Source organism: Rutidosis leptorrhynchoides, chromosome 1 (genome assembly GCF_046630445.1).
Source record: "Rutidosis leptorrhynchoides isolate AG116_Rl617_1_P2 chromosome 1, CSIRO_AGI_Rlap_v1, whole genome shotgun sequence".
Classification (NCBI taxonomy): Eukaryota; Viridiplantae; Streptophyta; class Magnoliopsida; order Asterales; family Asteraceae; genus Rutidosis; species Rutidosis leptorrhynchoides.
The window spans coordinates 631,797,721-631,815,812 of record NC_092333.1 but is presented as its reverse complement, the minus strand read 5'-3'; the positions used below and the strand labels follow the sequence as shown (position 1 = coordinate 631,815,812).

The 18,092-nt window shown below is 32.2% G+C and overlaps 1 protein-coding gene across 1 annotated transcript; it reads right to left on the bottom strand.

The window, feature by feature from the left end:
* Nucleotides 1-7,007: 7,007 nt before the first annotated feature.
* On the bottom strand, nt 7,008-9,681 carry LOC139848964 (protein NRT1/ PTR FAMILY 4.6-like). The gene is made up of 4 exons (XM_071838645.1): nt 9,469-9,681; nt 8,788-9,213; nt 8,088-8,209; nt 7,008-7,974 (listed from the first exon to the last, which is right to left on the bottom strand). Exons 1-4 carry the CDS (start codon nt 9,664-9,666, stop codon nt 7,008-7,010), a joined length of 1,713 nt encoding a protein of 570 aa, XP_071694746.1. The 5' UTR covers nt 9,667-9,681.
* Nucleotides 9,682-18,092: the final 8,411 nt, after the last annotated feature.

Here is an 18,092-nt window from a genome sequence, read left to right as displayed (position 1 = left end):
AGAAGATGATTTTTGACACAATTGATAAGCAAAACTTTTGACATGCAGACACGGTCGAAGTCCAGACTCACTAATGCATCCTAACGACTTATCAGTTAGACACAATAATGTAGACCTGGTTCGCTAAGACCACCGCTCTGATACCACATGTCGTGACCCGTCCCAATCCATAGGAACAAATACAACAACATATGATTACATCGCGAGGTACTTGACCTCTAAATGGTACATTTTACAAACGTTGCATTTGTTTTTAAAAGACAACCTTTCATTACATCAAAAGTTGACAGGTATGCATACCATTTCATAATATCCAACTATAAATGACCTAATCTGTCATTTACTTAATAACAATCTCTAATGAACTTTAATGACTCAAATGCAACGTCTTTTGAATTATGTCATGAATGACTCCAAGTAATATCTTTAAAATGAGCTAATGCACAGCGGAAGATTTCTTTCAAACCTGAGAATAAACATGCTTTAAAGTGTCAACCAAAAGGTTGGTGAGTTCATTAGTTTATCATAATCATTTATTTCCATCATTTTAATAGACCACAAGAATTTCATTTCCAGTTCTCATAAATATACGTCCCATGCATAGAGACAAAAATAATCATTCATATGGTGAACACCTGGTAACCGACATTAACAATATGCATATAAGAATATTCCCTATCATTCCGGGATCCTCCTTCGGACATGATATAAATTTCGAAGTACTAAAGCATCCGGTACTTTGGATGGGGTTTGTTAGGCCCAATAGATCTATCTTTAGGATTCGCGTCAATTAGGGTGTGTGTTCCATAATTCTTAGATTACCAGACTTTAATAAAAAGGGGCATATTCGATTTCGATAATTCAACCATAGAATGTAGTTTCAATTACTTGTGTCTATATCGTCAAACATTTATAAAAGCGCATGTATTCTCAGTTCCAAAAATATAAAGGGTAAAAAGGCAAATGAAACTCACCATACTGTATTTTGTAGTAAAAATACATATAACGTCATTAAACAAGTGCAAGGTTGGCCTCGGATTCACGAACCTAAATTAATTATATATATTTAGGTGTTGGTCAATATTTGTCTAACAAATTAGGTCAAGTCATAGTGTACCACAATCCTAATGCTCGAGTCTGACTCAACAGTATAGTAACATGTTATATTACTCATGTTCAGTTAAAATTCTAGTAAAAGGTGACGTGTGAAACAACGTAACACAAATGGTTTCATAATCATAAAATAGTATTTTAGTTTTTAGAGAAAGTCAACACACAAAAAAAAAATTAACTGAAAAGTTAACGAGAAAAGTCAAAGTTCAAAGTCAAAAGTCAAAGGTTAAAGTCAAAAGTCAAAGATTAAAGTAAAAACGAGGTCGCATGCAAAAATACAATAACTTATACCAAAATGATTTTCGGTCAAACATGACTAAACGGTCACTTCAGCGATTTTTATAAAAATTATCGGAGCTCCGATTGATAAACGGCCAAAGATAAAAGTTATACATTACCAAAAAGATTAAGCATAAATGTTACATAAATAAACTAAACCTAGACAACTCGTAGTTTCCAACACGGTTTCGGCGTTTCAAAGTTAATTTTTCAGCTTTAATAAATTTACAAAAGTGACCGAGTAGCCTACTTTAGAGATTTTTAGAAATTTCCTCGAAACTCGGATTGACAAACGGTCAAAGCCTTCAAATTCTCGTTACCACAAAGATATAACATGATTTTTGGCAAATGTAAACACACATCAGGCCGACCATGACAACTAATACAAAACTGACATTTTTAATAAAAAGTTTCAGCTCTTTTTAGAATTTTAAAATGTGACCAAACAGTCAACTTTGACGATTTTTAGAAAAATCGTCGAGACTTGAATTGACAAACGGCCAGAGTCATTTGTTAGACCTTACAGTAAAGAATTCAGTGGTATTTTTGTTTTAATCTGAAACAACGAAGATCAGCGAGAATTTCAGTTTCCGTTTCGACATTTCATCAAAATTTACAAAACTTCTTTTGTCCATAACTTGACAACCGTTCAACGAAACGAGACGTGCTTTATATGAAAATTCATCTACTCGATGAGTAGAATCCAAATAACCACTTTTTATAACCCAAAAAATTAGTTCACTAATTATCATCAGCAATTTTAATTACGAAAATTAATTATGCAATTTGTTTATTTCATAATTTTCTAACCGTTACTTCGATTCAAGCGATTCTTAAACCAAAATTCAACTATTTTTTCTAGTTTTCCAACGACATGCATATTTTGTACCCTATCTCAACCGCATATGTAACTAATTCAGGATTCAACATAACCTATCTAATGGCAATATCAAAAGGACAAGAATGCATAATCCTATTTTCTCGAGCACTAGTCAGGGATACACTATTAGTATGTAAAAATTAAATTATTAGTACTTACGTATCAATATTGAGGTTCAATATTGCTGGAAAGGTACGTAGACGCAACGGAGATGATAAACACTAGTTTGACCTCACGAGCATACCCCCGAACATTACCCATAACCTCCATAGCTATAACCCATAATTTTCGTAGCTCTATCCCGCTCGCAACACTCGTTTGAAAAGCATGCGAACAGCACTCCGTCGTAATATTTTATGTATAATACTAATATTAACGCTACCTACTAATACTAATAATAATAATAATAATAATAATAATAATAATAATAATAATAATAATAATAATAATAATAATAATAATAATAATAATAATAATAATAATAATAATAATAATAATAATAATAATAAAATAAATATTACGGAGTATAAGTAAGATCAGAGAGATTGATCGATATATGAATTGGTGAAATCATCTAAACTGCGTTTGAGATTTATAATACATTTAAGGACCCATTAATTCAAACTTTCAAAGTAATGAATAAAAAGATCCGCAATTTGCGGCAATCATACATGGACGTCCAATTTAACATTCATATTTAGATTTTAGATTTTATAATATATTTAATTTATGTAATTAATTAAATATTATATTATATTTACATTCATGGTAAAAATATAATTTTTACTAAAATGACTCGTACATTGTCACTCGACTCATGTACCACTTTCGGTTTTTCGAGCGCACTTTCGTACGTTTAGAAAACTAGCCTTTTACGTTTCGCGACGTGTACCTTTAATAATAACTTGACTTATTTATCAAAAATTTACTTTATGAAAAATGTAACTTATAAAATTTAGTGTTGTGGTCATTTCCTTCTATAAATCAGGGACTCGTTGTTTATCCAAATGTATTATTTTAAATCAGGACGTTTTATGACTAAATTAAAATATATATATTTTTATATTTTTTATTATTTCGAAATATAAATTTGGGACAATATATAATATATAGTTTTTCAAAACTAAAAATATTCAAATTTATATATTTTGAAATCGTTTAAGTAATAAGAAATATTATTTCATAACATTTGTATTTTTAAAATTTAAAATTGATATACTTTAAAAAAAATGTTTACCAAGACATTTTAATATTCCAATTTACTTTATTTCCAAATCAATTTATCACAAGGGTTATAATAGTAGAAGTTGTTATGTCATAAGACGTTCTTAAAAAAAATCTGTTATATCGAAAAGACGTTTTCGTTTATGAACTTAATATCACATATGAATTATATCAGGTTTCAAGGTTTTCACTTCTAGTTTAATAATAACTCGTAAGATTAAGTCTAAAGAAAAAAGTTCAAACATAAGGAATCATCTTAATGTAAAATGTCAATCTATTTAACTTGTCAATATCTATTTTATAATTTACCTACCTTCCCTAGTTTCACTTTCACAATACTTAATATGAAGGCTGATTAATTTATCTTATCAAAAGTTACGAGGTAATTATTGTAAGGCATATATTGAAATTTAACAGGACTTTCCCACCAATCTGACTAGTTCTCGCTACTTGACACTTTGTCCTCACTCGAAGATCACTTTACCATTTATTCCGAATATCGTTAAAAAGGAAAAGTTTCCTAATTCAAAGTGGACCTCTCAACAGAGACTCATAATCAAAATTCAATGTATCTGATAATTCAATCATTTGATATTATCTCTTAATCTCGTCGATTAACTTACATCGAACAAATACTTTCATGTAAAGTATTATTCATTCAATACCTTGATAGCATTTCCAAATTCATATAATAGATCTCATAGCTTATATTCATATTAACAAATCCGTTCAATGTTTCATTAACATAACTCAATTTAGTAATCGTATATCTAATTATTTACACATAATTGTTCGTGAATCGTTAGGCATGGTCAAAGGGTATTTGATTAAATGAATATAGTTTCAAAACTTTCGAGACTCAACATTACAGATTTTTCTTATCGTGTCGGATATATATAAAGATTAAAGTTTAAATTTGTTCGGAAATTTCCTGGTCATCACAGACAACCCCATTTCGAGCTAGTCGCGCTAGCAATTTATAATCGGAATGTTTAGTACTTCGTATTTTGTTGTAGATACACTTGTTCGGTGTATATTATTTATTGTGTTTGGCCGGGTAAATAAATGGTTAAGTGGTTACCAGGTGGCTCACGGAAAATGGAATAATATTTTTATATGTTTTCTAGCATATAATTTTGTGGTTCAAAAAGGAGTTTTTATGTTTTCAAACATAAATTTTTATGGTTTTTATTAAATATTGTTTGCAATATTAAACCTATAATTCACTCAACATTTTTGTTGACAGTTACTCGCATGTTTTATTCTCAGGTTCATGATTGATTGCTTCCGCTGTGCTTAGAGAGTCTGCATATTTATGATGACAGCTTTTGTTAAACAATAACTTGCATTTTATTTTGATACATTTAATAGTGGATGCTGTTGACTTTGTTTTGGTCAACTTTTGGTTAAGTAATAATGTATGGTTTTTCTAAACTTACATATTTTGATAGGTTTCCTTTATAGGAAATTATTTTTAAATAAAGAATGCAAGGTTATTTATTAAATTCATATAGAGTTATGATCAAGCTGTGGGACCAAGATAACGATAGTCGTCAAGTGTACTTTGTCGATTCGTTAAAATTATCATTGTTGCGGGTGGTTATACCACCAGAAGTACTAAAGTTGGGTTTGATTCCCTTGACCCTAATTTTTATTTGCCCTTCTAATACTCTTTGGAGTTAGTAACTTGTGTGTATGTATAAAAATTATTAGGCCATGAACAATTGATCATGTTGTTCTCCTCTTTAGGTCGGGCCTCTATATCATCAAGGTATTTGTCTTGTTGATGATGAGAAATGGTTTCATATTGATACGAAGATATTTGTTTGTCGTTTCAGAAGAGATTTAGGGAATATTATCATTGCTGCGAATGCTTATACGACAAGAATGGCGAGGACACACTTTAGAGCGTGTTTTGATATTCACGATAAACTACCGCTTCCACCAGGTTCTTGATTTGTTTAGTACTCGATCTGTATTTGTTATAAATTATTTTACTCCGCAAATATTAATTTGTTTAATACTCTGTATTTGCTAGAAAACATTATACTATAACATTACATTTGAATATGGTCTTCACAAGTTAATTAAAAAAAGTTACAAGGTTTTCTCTCGAGTTATATGTGTGGATGAGTAATCTAACCCCATACTCGATTGTATGCCGTCCATCGAGATTATTATATTGTACGCAGTCAATAAGGAATATTCCTTGTTGTTTCCAACTTCTCCCGAGCCAGACGTGGAGACGAGGGGGGACTGAGGGGTGTTAAGCCTTCCTCGAGATCCAAATTTATTTGTATTATATGCCAAATAATAGAAATTTAATTGTCTCAACTGCCCAAGTCTCATCTATTTCGTGTTTGATTTACTTCCAGCCCATTATCACTTTTAAAATTAAGTTTGTTTTACATTATTATTAATTATACGAAACAACAAAACTAAAACTAGAATTGCTCAATTCATGATAATTGGCGACTTCACGAGCGACCTTAATCTTTTTTATAAATTCATCTTCTTATAAAAGTTTTCATTACGTATAATATTTGTTATGTTTGCGTTTCGATTATGTAATATAGTTAGAAATTACTTTTTGTTCTAGATTGTATGTTTTCTAAAGAGAATTATTGCTATTAATTATTATTTTTTATGATTATTGGTATTTGTATTTTTTTATTGTTATTTTATTCACAAATTTTTTTTGTTAGAGTAGGTTATTCCCTTATTGTTATTATTGCTTATTTTCTTCCCAAAATAATTTTTTGTTATGGCTTGTTGATATAAGTTCTTCTTCTTCTTTTTTTTTTTTTTAGTAATCTGATTATCAAGTAAGTCCTTCTCAGTATTAAATTTTGACTTTGCCTCTGTCGCTTGCAGGGGTGTCTTTGAGCATATGCAAGATAGACAACCGACTAGAGCTCAAAAATTTAGAAGGGCCCTCAATTTTGAATATGTAAATATTTTTCTCAATATATTTAATTAAATCAAATAAAAATTGTCAATTAAAGTTAAAATGTCATGTTTTTAATAGTTAAATATAATGTAAGTAAATAAATAGATAAATATTAGACCTACTGCAAGACAATTAAAAGTATATAATATTTTGTTACTATAGTTAGTCCAATAAAACGAGATTTAATTAGTTTTTTCTTCTTTTTTTTTTAACTTAATTATATTAATTTTTGAAATTTTTTACTTTGTGTTTTCCATACTCAATATGTATGACCGTGGATCGTATCATTGGATTCGGCCGGAGGCAGGTGTCTCTCTGAATGAACCCAATTTCATATAGGCTGGGAATATTTCTTGGGCTCCTAGACCAATATCCTTTTATAAAATTAATTGCAAAACAGTTTCAAATTTCTGTGACAAAATTATGTTGCATACAGTTCAAGATTTAAAACACAAACATGGTACTCTACTTTCATGTATGCTGGTTAGAGCTTATGCATAGAATAAAAAAACACAACAAAAATACACAAATATGAAAACTGATCTATCCAAATGGACGTCTTCAAGAGTCTGCTTTTAAATCTGTAGAAGGAGCTACATGTTCTTTTTCATTGTTGACAACTTCATTTGTTTCATCAACACTTGTACTTTTCGGTAACGTATCTTCACTCGCACTCACCATGGCTACACTAGTAGCCGTGGACCCCATTTCGGTTACTAATAGACCATCCTCTTCCTTTTTGTACTTGTACAATGAAGCCGAAAGCAAGTAAACCGCAAAGTTTATCAAGCTCAACACAGCCAATAAATAATAAAACAAATTCAAATTTATGTCATCCAAAATCATCCCATCAACCCATCCTTTTTTGGTATGCGTCCTTGTAACAGAATTAACGATATCCACTAAAACACTACTTAAAAAGTAACCAATCGCCATCGATATCCATGTGAATGATGTCGACAATGACCTCATTCCTACTGGAGCTTCTTTATAGAAAAACTCAAGTAAACCGACTAACGAGAACATATCTGCAACTCCGAAAATAGCATACTGAAACGAGAGCCAAAAGAGACTAATAGGTTTAAGTGGATTGATTTTCGATTGGTTTCTTCTTTTTACTTCAACAAGTCCTGCAACTCCCATTGAAATAGCGGATAGAACGAGCCCAATTCCTACGCGTTGGAGTTGGGTGATACCTTGAGGATGTTTTGTGAACTTTCGTGCGAATGGTATAAAGAAGAACTCGTAAATAGGGAGAAGAATGGTCATGAAGATAAGCGGGATTACGGGAATCGAGCCTGCAGGGAAGTCAAGTTTGCCGAATTTTTTGTTCATGAAGTTTCCTTGAGCTTGTGAAAATGTTTGTAATTGGGCTAAACAAGTGTTCAAGACAACAGTACTTAGTATGATAGGAAGCATTCTTATTAGGATCTTAACTTCTTCGACTTGTGTAACAGTGCATACATCTGATGGCACAAGTTCACTTGATTTCGATTCGTTTGGAACTATTGCTGCCTTGTCCAGCCATCTATACACAAAAATGCAGTAAACTTAAATCAAAGTATTTAAGTAACTGAAATTATTTATTTATTTATTTATTTTTTTTCATTTATTTATATCAAATGGCACACTAATACGTACGTGTATTGATTGGTTCGAGTGAGCTTTCTCTCAATCGCAGGCTTATTTGAGCTGCTCTCATGCAATTCTTCTGTAGTCTCCGGTAGTTTTAAATTTCGGTTCTTAACAGCTCCAAGAATGACCTGTTTAAGATTATAGTATTTGAATATTACTGTCCCACACCGACCGGGACTTTTTAAGTATTTCTTATACAACTTTGACTTTAAATATTTTTGTAAGTGTTATATAATATTTGATGAAAGTTATACCAATGAAAACACATTTTAAAGCCAAACCCATTCATATAATATTCATCAAACTCCCTCCGTCCCTAATTTATTGTCGACTATTCCATTTTGAGATTTCATAAATTAATTGTCCACTCTCATTTTTAGCCATTCAAAAATAGTTTAAGTGGATCAAAATGAAATCTGATTGGCTAACACATTAACCATTATACTACTTTTCTTAAACATTATACTACTTTTCTTAAACTGTGTGCAATTCTAAGTAACAGTTAAATAGGGACGAAAGGAGTATTATATAGCACAAATAAAATATTTAAAGTCAAAATATAAAAGAAAGACTTTGACGGTTATTTGGAGTAATATTTTCTTCGTCATTAAACAAGGTGTTGTCACCCCTTCTCATGAACAAGGATTCGTTAGTTTATTATGATATTATGATCATATAAGTGAATAAATACAGTGAGAGTACTGACCTGTCCGATACTAAGGAAGGGACTGTTTTTGGGAACATGAATTTGGTAAAACGGTTTACCCATCAGAAACAAACTGAACCCGACGAAGCAACATATGACAGATAAACAGAAGGTCCACCACCATCCGTCGTTAGTTCCAACCCAAACAAATCCAAGCACTCCTACAATCGCACCGGTGGTGGTACTGAGCAAAAGCCAATTAAAATAGCTTCCCTGAGCCTTTTTCCCGTTCGGTTTTGTGATGTCAAACTGGTCAGCACCAAATGCCGCAAGCGCACCTCTAACCCCGCCACTGCCTAATGCTAGTAACGCTAATGACGTGTAAAACATCATTCCTATTCCTCCTTCCATACAACTTTCCTTACCAATACAACGTTTAGGATGCAGATTTTTGTCATGTGCTTGAATTGTCATTATCGTGAAAGCCTGCAGCCATCGTCGATTACAATTCTTTAATTTGCTGAAAACTCGTAGTAATGTTTTTTTTTAAAGGCAAGCGCACACACTCAACACGATTTTTTAAACGAATATATACATAATGTCCACTCCAGGATTTAAACTCATGACCAAAGGGACACCTCGATACCGCAAGGCACTGGCCCTTTGGTAAACTTATTGTGATACTACATGTTTGTGTTAAAGGTTTAGCTTATATGATATGATGATGGTTGTTTAACTTACCACTATTTCGACAACCCCGAACATTAGAATAGTATGGAATCTAGATATGTATGTGTCCGAAATGAAGGCACCGATGATTGAGAGAAGGAAAGTGGAGCCCATGAAGTTTGTGACCGTGTTTGCAGCCCCAGGGATGCTAAAACTCATGTCCAAAAAGAAATATGTGAACATAATCAACACACATGATATGAATCCCATGTTCTCCAATGCAACCAAACCTGTAAATTCATAAGAATTGTATTTGATTAGTCAAGAAATTGGTCTTCGGTCTAACGCTACATGAAAATCTCATCAACAAAGAGGTTGCGAGTTTAAGTCTGTTGGAAAGAATATGTAAACATATGTGTGTGAATATTGCATATACTTAAGAATAAGTTGCAATTTTGTCCTCCTAAAAAAGTAAGTACTCGGTAGTATATTATCAATTGAAACCATCTCTCATTACATAACTTAAATTCCTAAATTGACATTACAATACCATTTTCAAAAATTAAAATCGCAAAAACCTTTTTCTACAGTTCGAAAGTTTATGGCAGTTGACAGTTATAACAGTCAGAAGTACCCAAATTAAGAAACATTTATGAAAAGTTGAATATATAATGACCGTGACTAAAAAGGGAAAAAAGTGACATTTGAGAAACACTTGTTGGATTTAATGTTGAAAACTCACAGGAATTCTTCACAAACTAGGGTCCACCAAGACCTCTTTTAGTTAAAAGTTGTTCAATACTTTCATATAGTTTAAAAATCATAAGGCCACTCCCTATCGTAACTAAATTATTCATCCTCTTAACCTTCCACATCAGCGCCACATCAACACCAATATTCTATAACTAACTCATAACTAAACACTCCCTATAATGGCTAAAAAAATACTCCTCTTAATATACAATGTACAAGCAATAAAGCATCAAGTCCAAACAATAAAAAGCCATTGGGACCCATAATTACTATAACCAACCTTCATACTTCCATTAAATCCATGGTGGAAGCGGGTAACTAGCTCGTGCCTATGGTTCATTACGGGTAATGATGGATAATGAGCGGGTAACGGACGGGTAACTAACCATAGGGGTGGTCTAAGTAAACTCACTACAAAAAATTATTACATACTTGACACTTTCATTAGTTTAAAGCCCGAATAACTTTGACATGTTTTTGGCAATTGACAGATATAAGTGTCACAAAGTTTTTGACTCTTAGCGTCAATAAGAAAACCCAATACACTTAAAAGTGTCAAAAAATTAATAAAACTTAAAAATTTTGACACCACATTTTTTTAGGTTTGTTAAGTTTTTTGACCCAAATATATTTTTCAACTTATATTCACATTTTTAGACATTAAAAATGCATTTGTTAAAAACTACAAGATTAGTTGTAATGACTTATATATCAAATTATCTACTAACTCCTAATCTGCCAATATAATTTTAATTTGTTCTTTATATTAATATTAATCACCAATGAAACTGGCTAGCTTGATGATAATTATTATAACAATGAGATCGAGGGACTATAGATCGCATTGAACAAGTACTATATGCATGTTATTTATCAAATTTTTTACCATAGATGAAACTAGAAGCTCCGAAGCCACCCTTTTGATCAACGGACTTGAAGCTGAATCGGCCAAGAAGTTTGTAGTCCGCTGCCGATTTTTCATCCCCCTACGTACACAATTAAGTTAGATTATAATTAAGCATTATGCATAATTACGCATGCATATAGATATGGATCAGGGCGATGATCGATTACATACCATGTTTGTAAACTCTGAGAGAGTGAGCTTCGAAGCTTGAGATCGAGTATTGTAAGAACAGAGGGTGGGTTTAAAAAGCAGGAAAGAACTAAAGGGAAACTTTGTAGTAAACGTAAGCTGTAAAAAAACACACAAAAACAATAACATAGGTTGTGTTTATGGACATTGTTTCATCCTCACAACAAGAAGTCAACAAACATAATACCCTTTTCTTTATGTCGTATTATCTGGTTGCCGGCCAACTGCATTTTTCATTTCCCAATCACTTCACAAAAACTCCATTCTTGTACATGACCAAAGGCGTCATAAACACATGACCAACCTATATATCCACCCTTTTTTTATTTTTATTTTTTATTAATAGTTTCTTGATGGCACTCGCCAGGTGTTTCACGCATGTAGTCAGCTAAAACATTGTAACTGTCTAAATGGAATAAAAACTATAAAACTAAAACATATATCATATATCAAAAGTTTTATTCAACTCTTCCGCATACCACCAATCACCGACATGATGGTTAAGCTTTGTCGATTAATATACGGACTACAAATTAATCCAACATGTCCTACAATATAAGCCAAAGAATCCCTATTTTCGAGTATAAGGATTAACCACAACAGCAAACGACAGAGTAAACATAAAAATTAAATCGTATATTAACGTAATTATATGTAATCAATGTGATTACTTTTTTAGTTTAATCTACGGCCAGACTAGAGAGATTTCATTGATAATTTCGTGCATACAATGTATGAGTTACATAGGATTTATTTATAGTGCAAAAAAGATGAACGAATTGGACTCAAACGGGGATTCCTAGTCAATTTTCAATTTTGGCCGCCCAGGGCTTTTTTCGCGTTCGCGAGCAATAAGCTCCGACTCGCGAAGTTGTGATCGAAGCTAACTCTTCCTCCAACTGCATTGACTCGCGATCGCGACTTTACTTCTCCCACTCGCGAAATCATTGCCGGATGTAAACGTCTGATTTTTTGTTTCAATCTTCTTCACATCCAACAAACTCCCACTTGAAATAGACTTTAAACAAACCATATCATCATCAACCCAATAACGACACGATCTAACCAAGAACGTTGAACCACCGTTTATATCGCCAAACACTATTTGGAACACGCATACCCTCATCACATTCTTCGGATAAGTAGACTTTCGATACAAGGTCTTCAACACTACATGTTATAATCGAAACCACAATCATCTCTCTCTTTCTCTAATCGACGTCTTCTCTCATTAATTCATAAGAAGACCGGTTGAGGCAATGCTAAACCTCAACTTATCCGTCGTCACCACCTTAGAAAATATATCGGAAGGATTCTTCGTACCAAGAACTTTGTCCAATATTAAAGTACCATCATTTGCGAGATCGCGAATAAAATGATACCTTAAATTTATGTTTTTGTATGACTATGAAACACCATCACTAGATAGCCCAGTGGTTGGGGTCCTGAGTTCCTTGCAAGAGGTCTCAAGTTCGAAACCCGTATAGGGCGAATATTTAGTGGTGGCCAGGGATGGGTTGGAAACAGCCAGGGAGTAATCCTGCTGGGCTGCGTACATCAGAGTATGGGGTCGGATTACTCGCCCTCCCGGGTAACCCGAACAGGAAAAACCTTCTACCTTTGTATGACTATGAAATACCGAATTCTTCCCAACATGAACCGCACTTTGATTGTCACAATATAAGACGCAATAGTCTTGATCTTTACCCAACTCACCCAAAAAGTTCTTCAACCAAACAAGCTCTTTAGAAGCTTCCCCAACAACCATATATTCGGCCTCGATGTTTGACAAAGCAACACTATTTAGTAGTCGAGACATCCAACTAATCGCCGTCTTCCCCACTGTAAACACATAAACCGTAGTACCTTTACCCGAATCATCATATCTGATAATGCTAGAAACGAACATATATTTCATAGCATTATTCCTCAAGAAAGACAAGCTTTTAGTTGCAATTGTTCTATTTACAAGTGATATTCGTTTAAATAATAAAAGGTGAAGACAAAAGACAGATTCGACGAATTGAAGACGCAAACGACCAAAAAGCTCAAAAGTACAAAAGACAATCAAAAAGGTTCCAATTATTGATAAGAAACGTCTCGAAATCACAAGAGTACAAGATTCAAAACGCAAAGTACAAGATATTAAATTGTACGCGAGGACGTTCGAAAATCCGGAACCGGGACTAGAGTCAACTCTTAACGCTCGACGCAACGGACTAAAAATTACAAGTTAACTATGTATATAAATATAATATAATATATAATTAATTATATTAATTATATATATATTATATATATATATTAAAAACCGTCGGCAGCAGGAAACTCCAAGGGTGTGAGCTGTAAATATCTCTCCGCGACTCGCGGAGTTTTAAGGCCATTTTGCCGCGAGTCGCGGAGCCCCAAATTTCAAGTCTGGCTATAAAGCCAACCGAATTCTGATCAAAATAACACATCTTTTTTCTCTTCCTCTTCATACGTAAATATATTTATATTTATAATTTATATTTTAATTTTAATTATAATTCTAATAATAAGGGTATGTTAGCGAATGTTGTAAGGGTGTAAGTCGAAATTCTGTCCGTGTAACGCTACGCTATTTTTAATCATTGTAAGTTATGTTCAACCTTTTTACATTAATGTCTCGTAGCTAAGTTATTATTATGCTTATTTAAAACGAAGTAATCATGATGTTGGGCTAATTACTAAAATTGGGTAATTGGGCTTTGTACCATAATTGGGGTTTGGATAAAAGAACGACACTTGTGGAAACTAGACTATGGGCTATTAATGGGCTTTATATTTGTTTAACTAAACGAAAGTTTGTTAATGTTAATATAAAGATTTACAATTGGGCGTCCCTATAAATTACCATATACACTCGATCGGACACGATGGGCGGGGTATTTATTTGTACGAATAATCGTTCATTTAACCGGATACGGGAATGGATTAATAGCCACTAGAATAATTAAAACAAGGGTGAAATTACATTCAAGGGTAATTGGTGTAATTGTTAACAAAGTAGTAAAACCTTGGTTTACACGCAGTCGATAACCTGGTGTATTCATTAAACAAAGTATTAAAACCTTGTTACAATTCGAATCCCCAATTAGTCGGAATATTTATCTTCGGGTATAATAATAATTTGACAAGGACACTTGCAATTTATATTTATGACTGATGGACTGTTATGGACAAAAACCAGACGGACATATTGAATAATCCAGGACAAAGGACAATTAACCCATGGGCATAAAACTAAAATCAACACGTCAAACATCATGATTACGGAAGTTTAAATAAGCATAATTCTTTTATATCATATTTAATTTCCTTTATTTTATATTTAATTGCACTTCTAATTATCGCACTTTTATTTATTTTATTTTATCGCACTTTTAATTATCGTACTTTTTAATTATCGCAAGTTTATTTTATCGCACTTTTATTATTCGCAATTTCATTATCGTTATTTACTTTACGCTTTAATTTAAAGTCTTGTATTTATTTTATATTTTACATTAGGTTTTAACTGCGACTAAAGTCTTAAAATCGACAAACCGGTCATTAAACGGTAAAAACCCCCTTTATAATAATAATATTTCTTATATATATATTTGTATTTTTATAAAAGTAAACTAATATAGCGTTCAGCTTTGTTTAAAGATTTCCCTGTGGAACGAACCGGACTTACTAAAAACTACACTACTGTACGATTAGGTACACTGCCTATAAGTGTTGTAGCAAGGTTTAAGTATATCCATTCTATAAATAAATAAATATCTTGTGTAAAATTGTATCGTATTTAATAGTGTTTTCCTAGTAAAATAATAACTATTTTATATACACCTCGCTCCGCGCCAAGTATTTTTGGCGCCGCTGCCGGGGAAGCACCAAAGCGAAACGTCAATATAAAAAAAAAAATATTTTTAAGTTTTAATTAGTTCTTGTTATATATATTTTTGTTTAAAAATTATAAAAATTTAAAAAGATACAAAAAAATTAAAAAAATCTTTTAAAACCGAAAAAAAAAAAAGTATTTTAAATATATCTTTAAGTTTTTCTTTTATTTTTACAAAATTATAAAGTATTTTAAGTTTATTTTTAGTTTTTAAAATTAAGTTTTATTTTAATATTTATCTTTTAAATATAAAACAGAAAATAAAAAAAATAAAATAAAGAAAAACGCGTAAAAAGTAAAACCTGTCAACTGAATTCTGGATCCCCGCGACTCGCGGGGATTTCTTCTTTATTTGCCGCGACTCGCGGAGGGTTTCTGACACACGGACAAAAACCCTAATCAAGCATTGATTACGGGTTTTAATTTATTATTATTATTATTAAAACTTAATTATTATTATTATTATTATTAGTTTTATTTTTACTTTTACTTTTTATTTATATATTTTAGTTTAATTAGTTTTATTAAATTGTAAAATTAGTAATTTTATAAAATAAATTATATAAAAATAATATTTTTATAAAAATTGTACTTTTTACAACTTTTTGTATATTTTTATATTTTGTACCTTTTTAATCGTTGTAGTGTAATATTTGTATTTTTTTTAGCTCATATTAAATTTTAAACTTAGTTTTTGCTATAGTTATTTTTACTCCTATATTTTTAGGCTTTGCCGTAAAACTCTCTTAAGTGCTTTTTCTTTAGACTAAGATTTAGGTGCTTTAGAATTTTGCGACGCCTTTTTAAGTTTTAGTTTCTTTTTAAGTTATTTCCATTTGGGATTTAGTTTTTCCTTGTAAGCTTTAATATTTTTAGACCTTTTACTATGTATCAATTATCATTCCAATTAGTAATTTCAATTTGCGATTATAATTTTAAGTTAGTTGTAGTAATAAGGTTAGGTTAGTTAAGTATTTTTAAGTTTTTATAAGTTTCTTTTATTTTTCCGTCACCTTTTATTTTTCAACCATTTTTTTTCTTTTTCGACCTTTTGCGACAAATTCTTTTTCTCTCTTATTTCTCGCTATTCTAGTTTTAGGACTTAGAATTTTTTCTACTTCTTATCTAAATTTCTTAAAATTACGAAAATTTATTTTAAGTAGTTAAATTAATAGACATCAAAATTTTCTGGTTCGTAGTAATAGTTGGATTTGTACGTGGACCGGGTTATTGGAGCCAAACAGTCCTCAATTATATTGAGACCAAACGAATCCTGCCCCTCTGCTGCATCTTTTGGCTATTCGAAACGTGGGCAAAATCAGAAAAGTCTATTGATTGGATAACTTATTATAATTTTTCTTTCCTTTTAAAAACTAATAGGATATTCTGTGAATGCACCGAGCAAGACGTTCATCACCTTTTGTACGTTCACCACCTGTAACTCGATCAAGACATCGTTTAACAAATATAACCGCCGTTGATTTTTCTTTAGAATCGTCATCCAGTCGACCAAGTACTTCAGTTCAAATTTCCGATAATCCAGTTTTTGAAACAAACCTCACAATTGAGAATCCAGAGAATATTCAGGAACGGTTCATAGATCCTGAACCATTAAACTTTCCTCCGGAACCACCAATCATTCAAACAGAGATTGTTGAGGAACGAACTATTAAATCAGAATCATCTAGAGATACCGAGTCAACAAATTCAATTATGGAGAATCTGGAACCTTTAAGTATGGAAGACCGAATGAGAGCTAAACGCACTGGCCAAGGTCACGCAATTACTCATCCAGACATTAATGCGCCAGATTATGAAATCAAAGGACAAATTTTACACATGGTGACTAATCAATGCCAATTTAGTGGTGCGCCGAAGGAAGATCCAAATGAACATCTACGTACCTTTAATAGGATCTGCACACTATTTAAAATCCGAGAAGTGGAGGATGAACAGATATATCTCATGTTATTTCCCTGGACTTTAAAGGGAGAAGCCAAAGATTGGTTGGAATCGTTACCTGAAGGGGCGATCGATACATGGGATGTTTTAATTGACAAATTTCTTAAACAATTTTTTCCCGCATCTAAAGCCGTAAGACTTCAAGCAGAAATTGTTACGTTCACACAGAAGCCAAATGAAACTCTATATGAGGCGTGGACAAGATATGGAAAGTTGTTAAGAGGATGTCCGCAACATGGTTTAGACACCTGTCAAATAGTACAAATATTTTACCGAGGATGCGACATCACTACAAGAAAAGATATAGATATAGCAGCTGGTGGTTCTATTATGAAGAAAACCGAAACTGATGCTTACAAAATTATTGATAATACTGCTTCCCACTCACATGAGTGGCACCAAGAAAAAGATATCATTAGATCATCTAAAGCAGCTAGAGCCGATTCTAGCCATGACTTAGATTCCATTTCGGCAAAGATAGATGCTTTCGAGAGACGAATGGAAAAGATGACTAAGGATATTCACTCTATACGAATTAGTTGTGAGCAGTGTGGAGGACCACATTTGACAAAAGATTGTCTCAGTATTGAATTAACAATAGAACAAAGAGAGAATATTTCATACATAAACCAAAGGCCTGGAAATAATTATCAGAATAATTATCAACCGCCAAGACCGATTTACAATCAAAACCAGAATTATAACCGAAATATTCCATATAACAACCAACAAGGTCCTAGCAATCAACAAGTATCCAATAATACTTATAATCAGCAAAGACCGAATTTTCAAAACAAACCACCACAACAAACCGATGATAAAAAGCCAAATTTAGAAGATATGATGACGAAGCTAGTTGAAACTCAAACGCAGTTTTTCACATCTCAAAAACAAACCAATGAACAAAATGCTCAAGCATTTAGAAATCAACAAGCTTCTATTCAAAATCTGGAACAAGAAGTAAGTAACCTAGCAAGG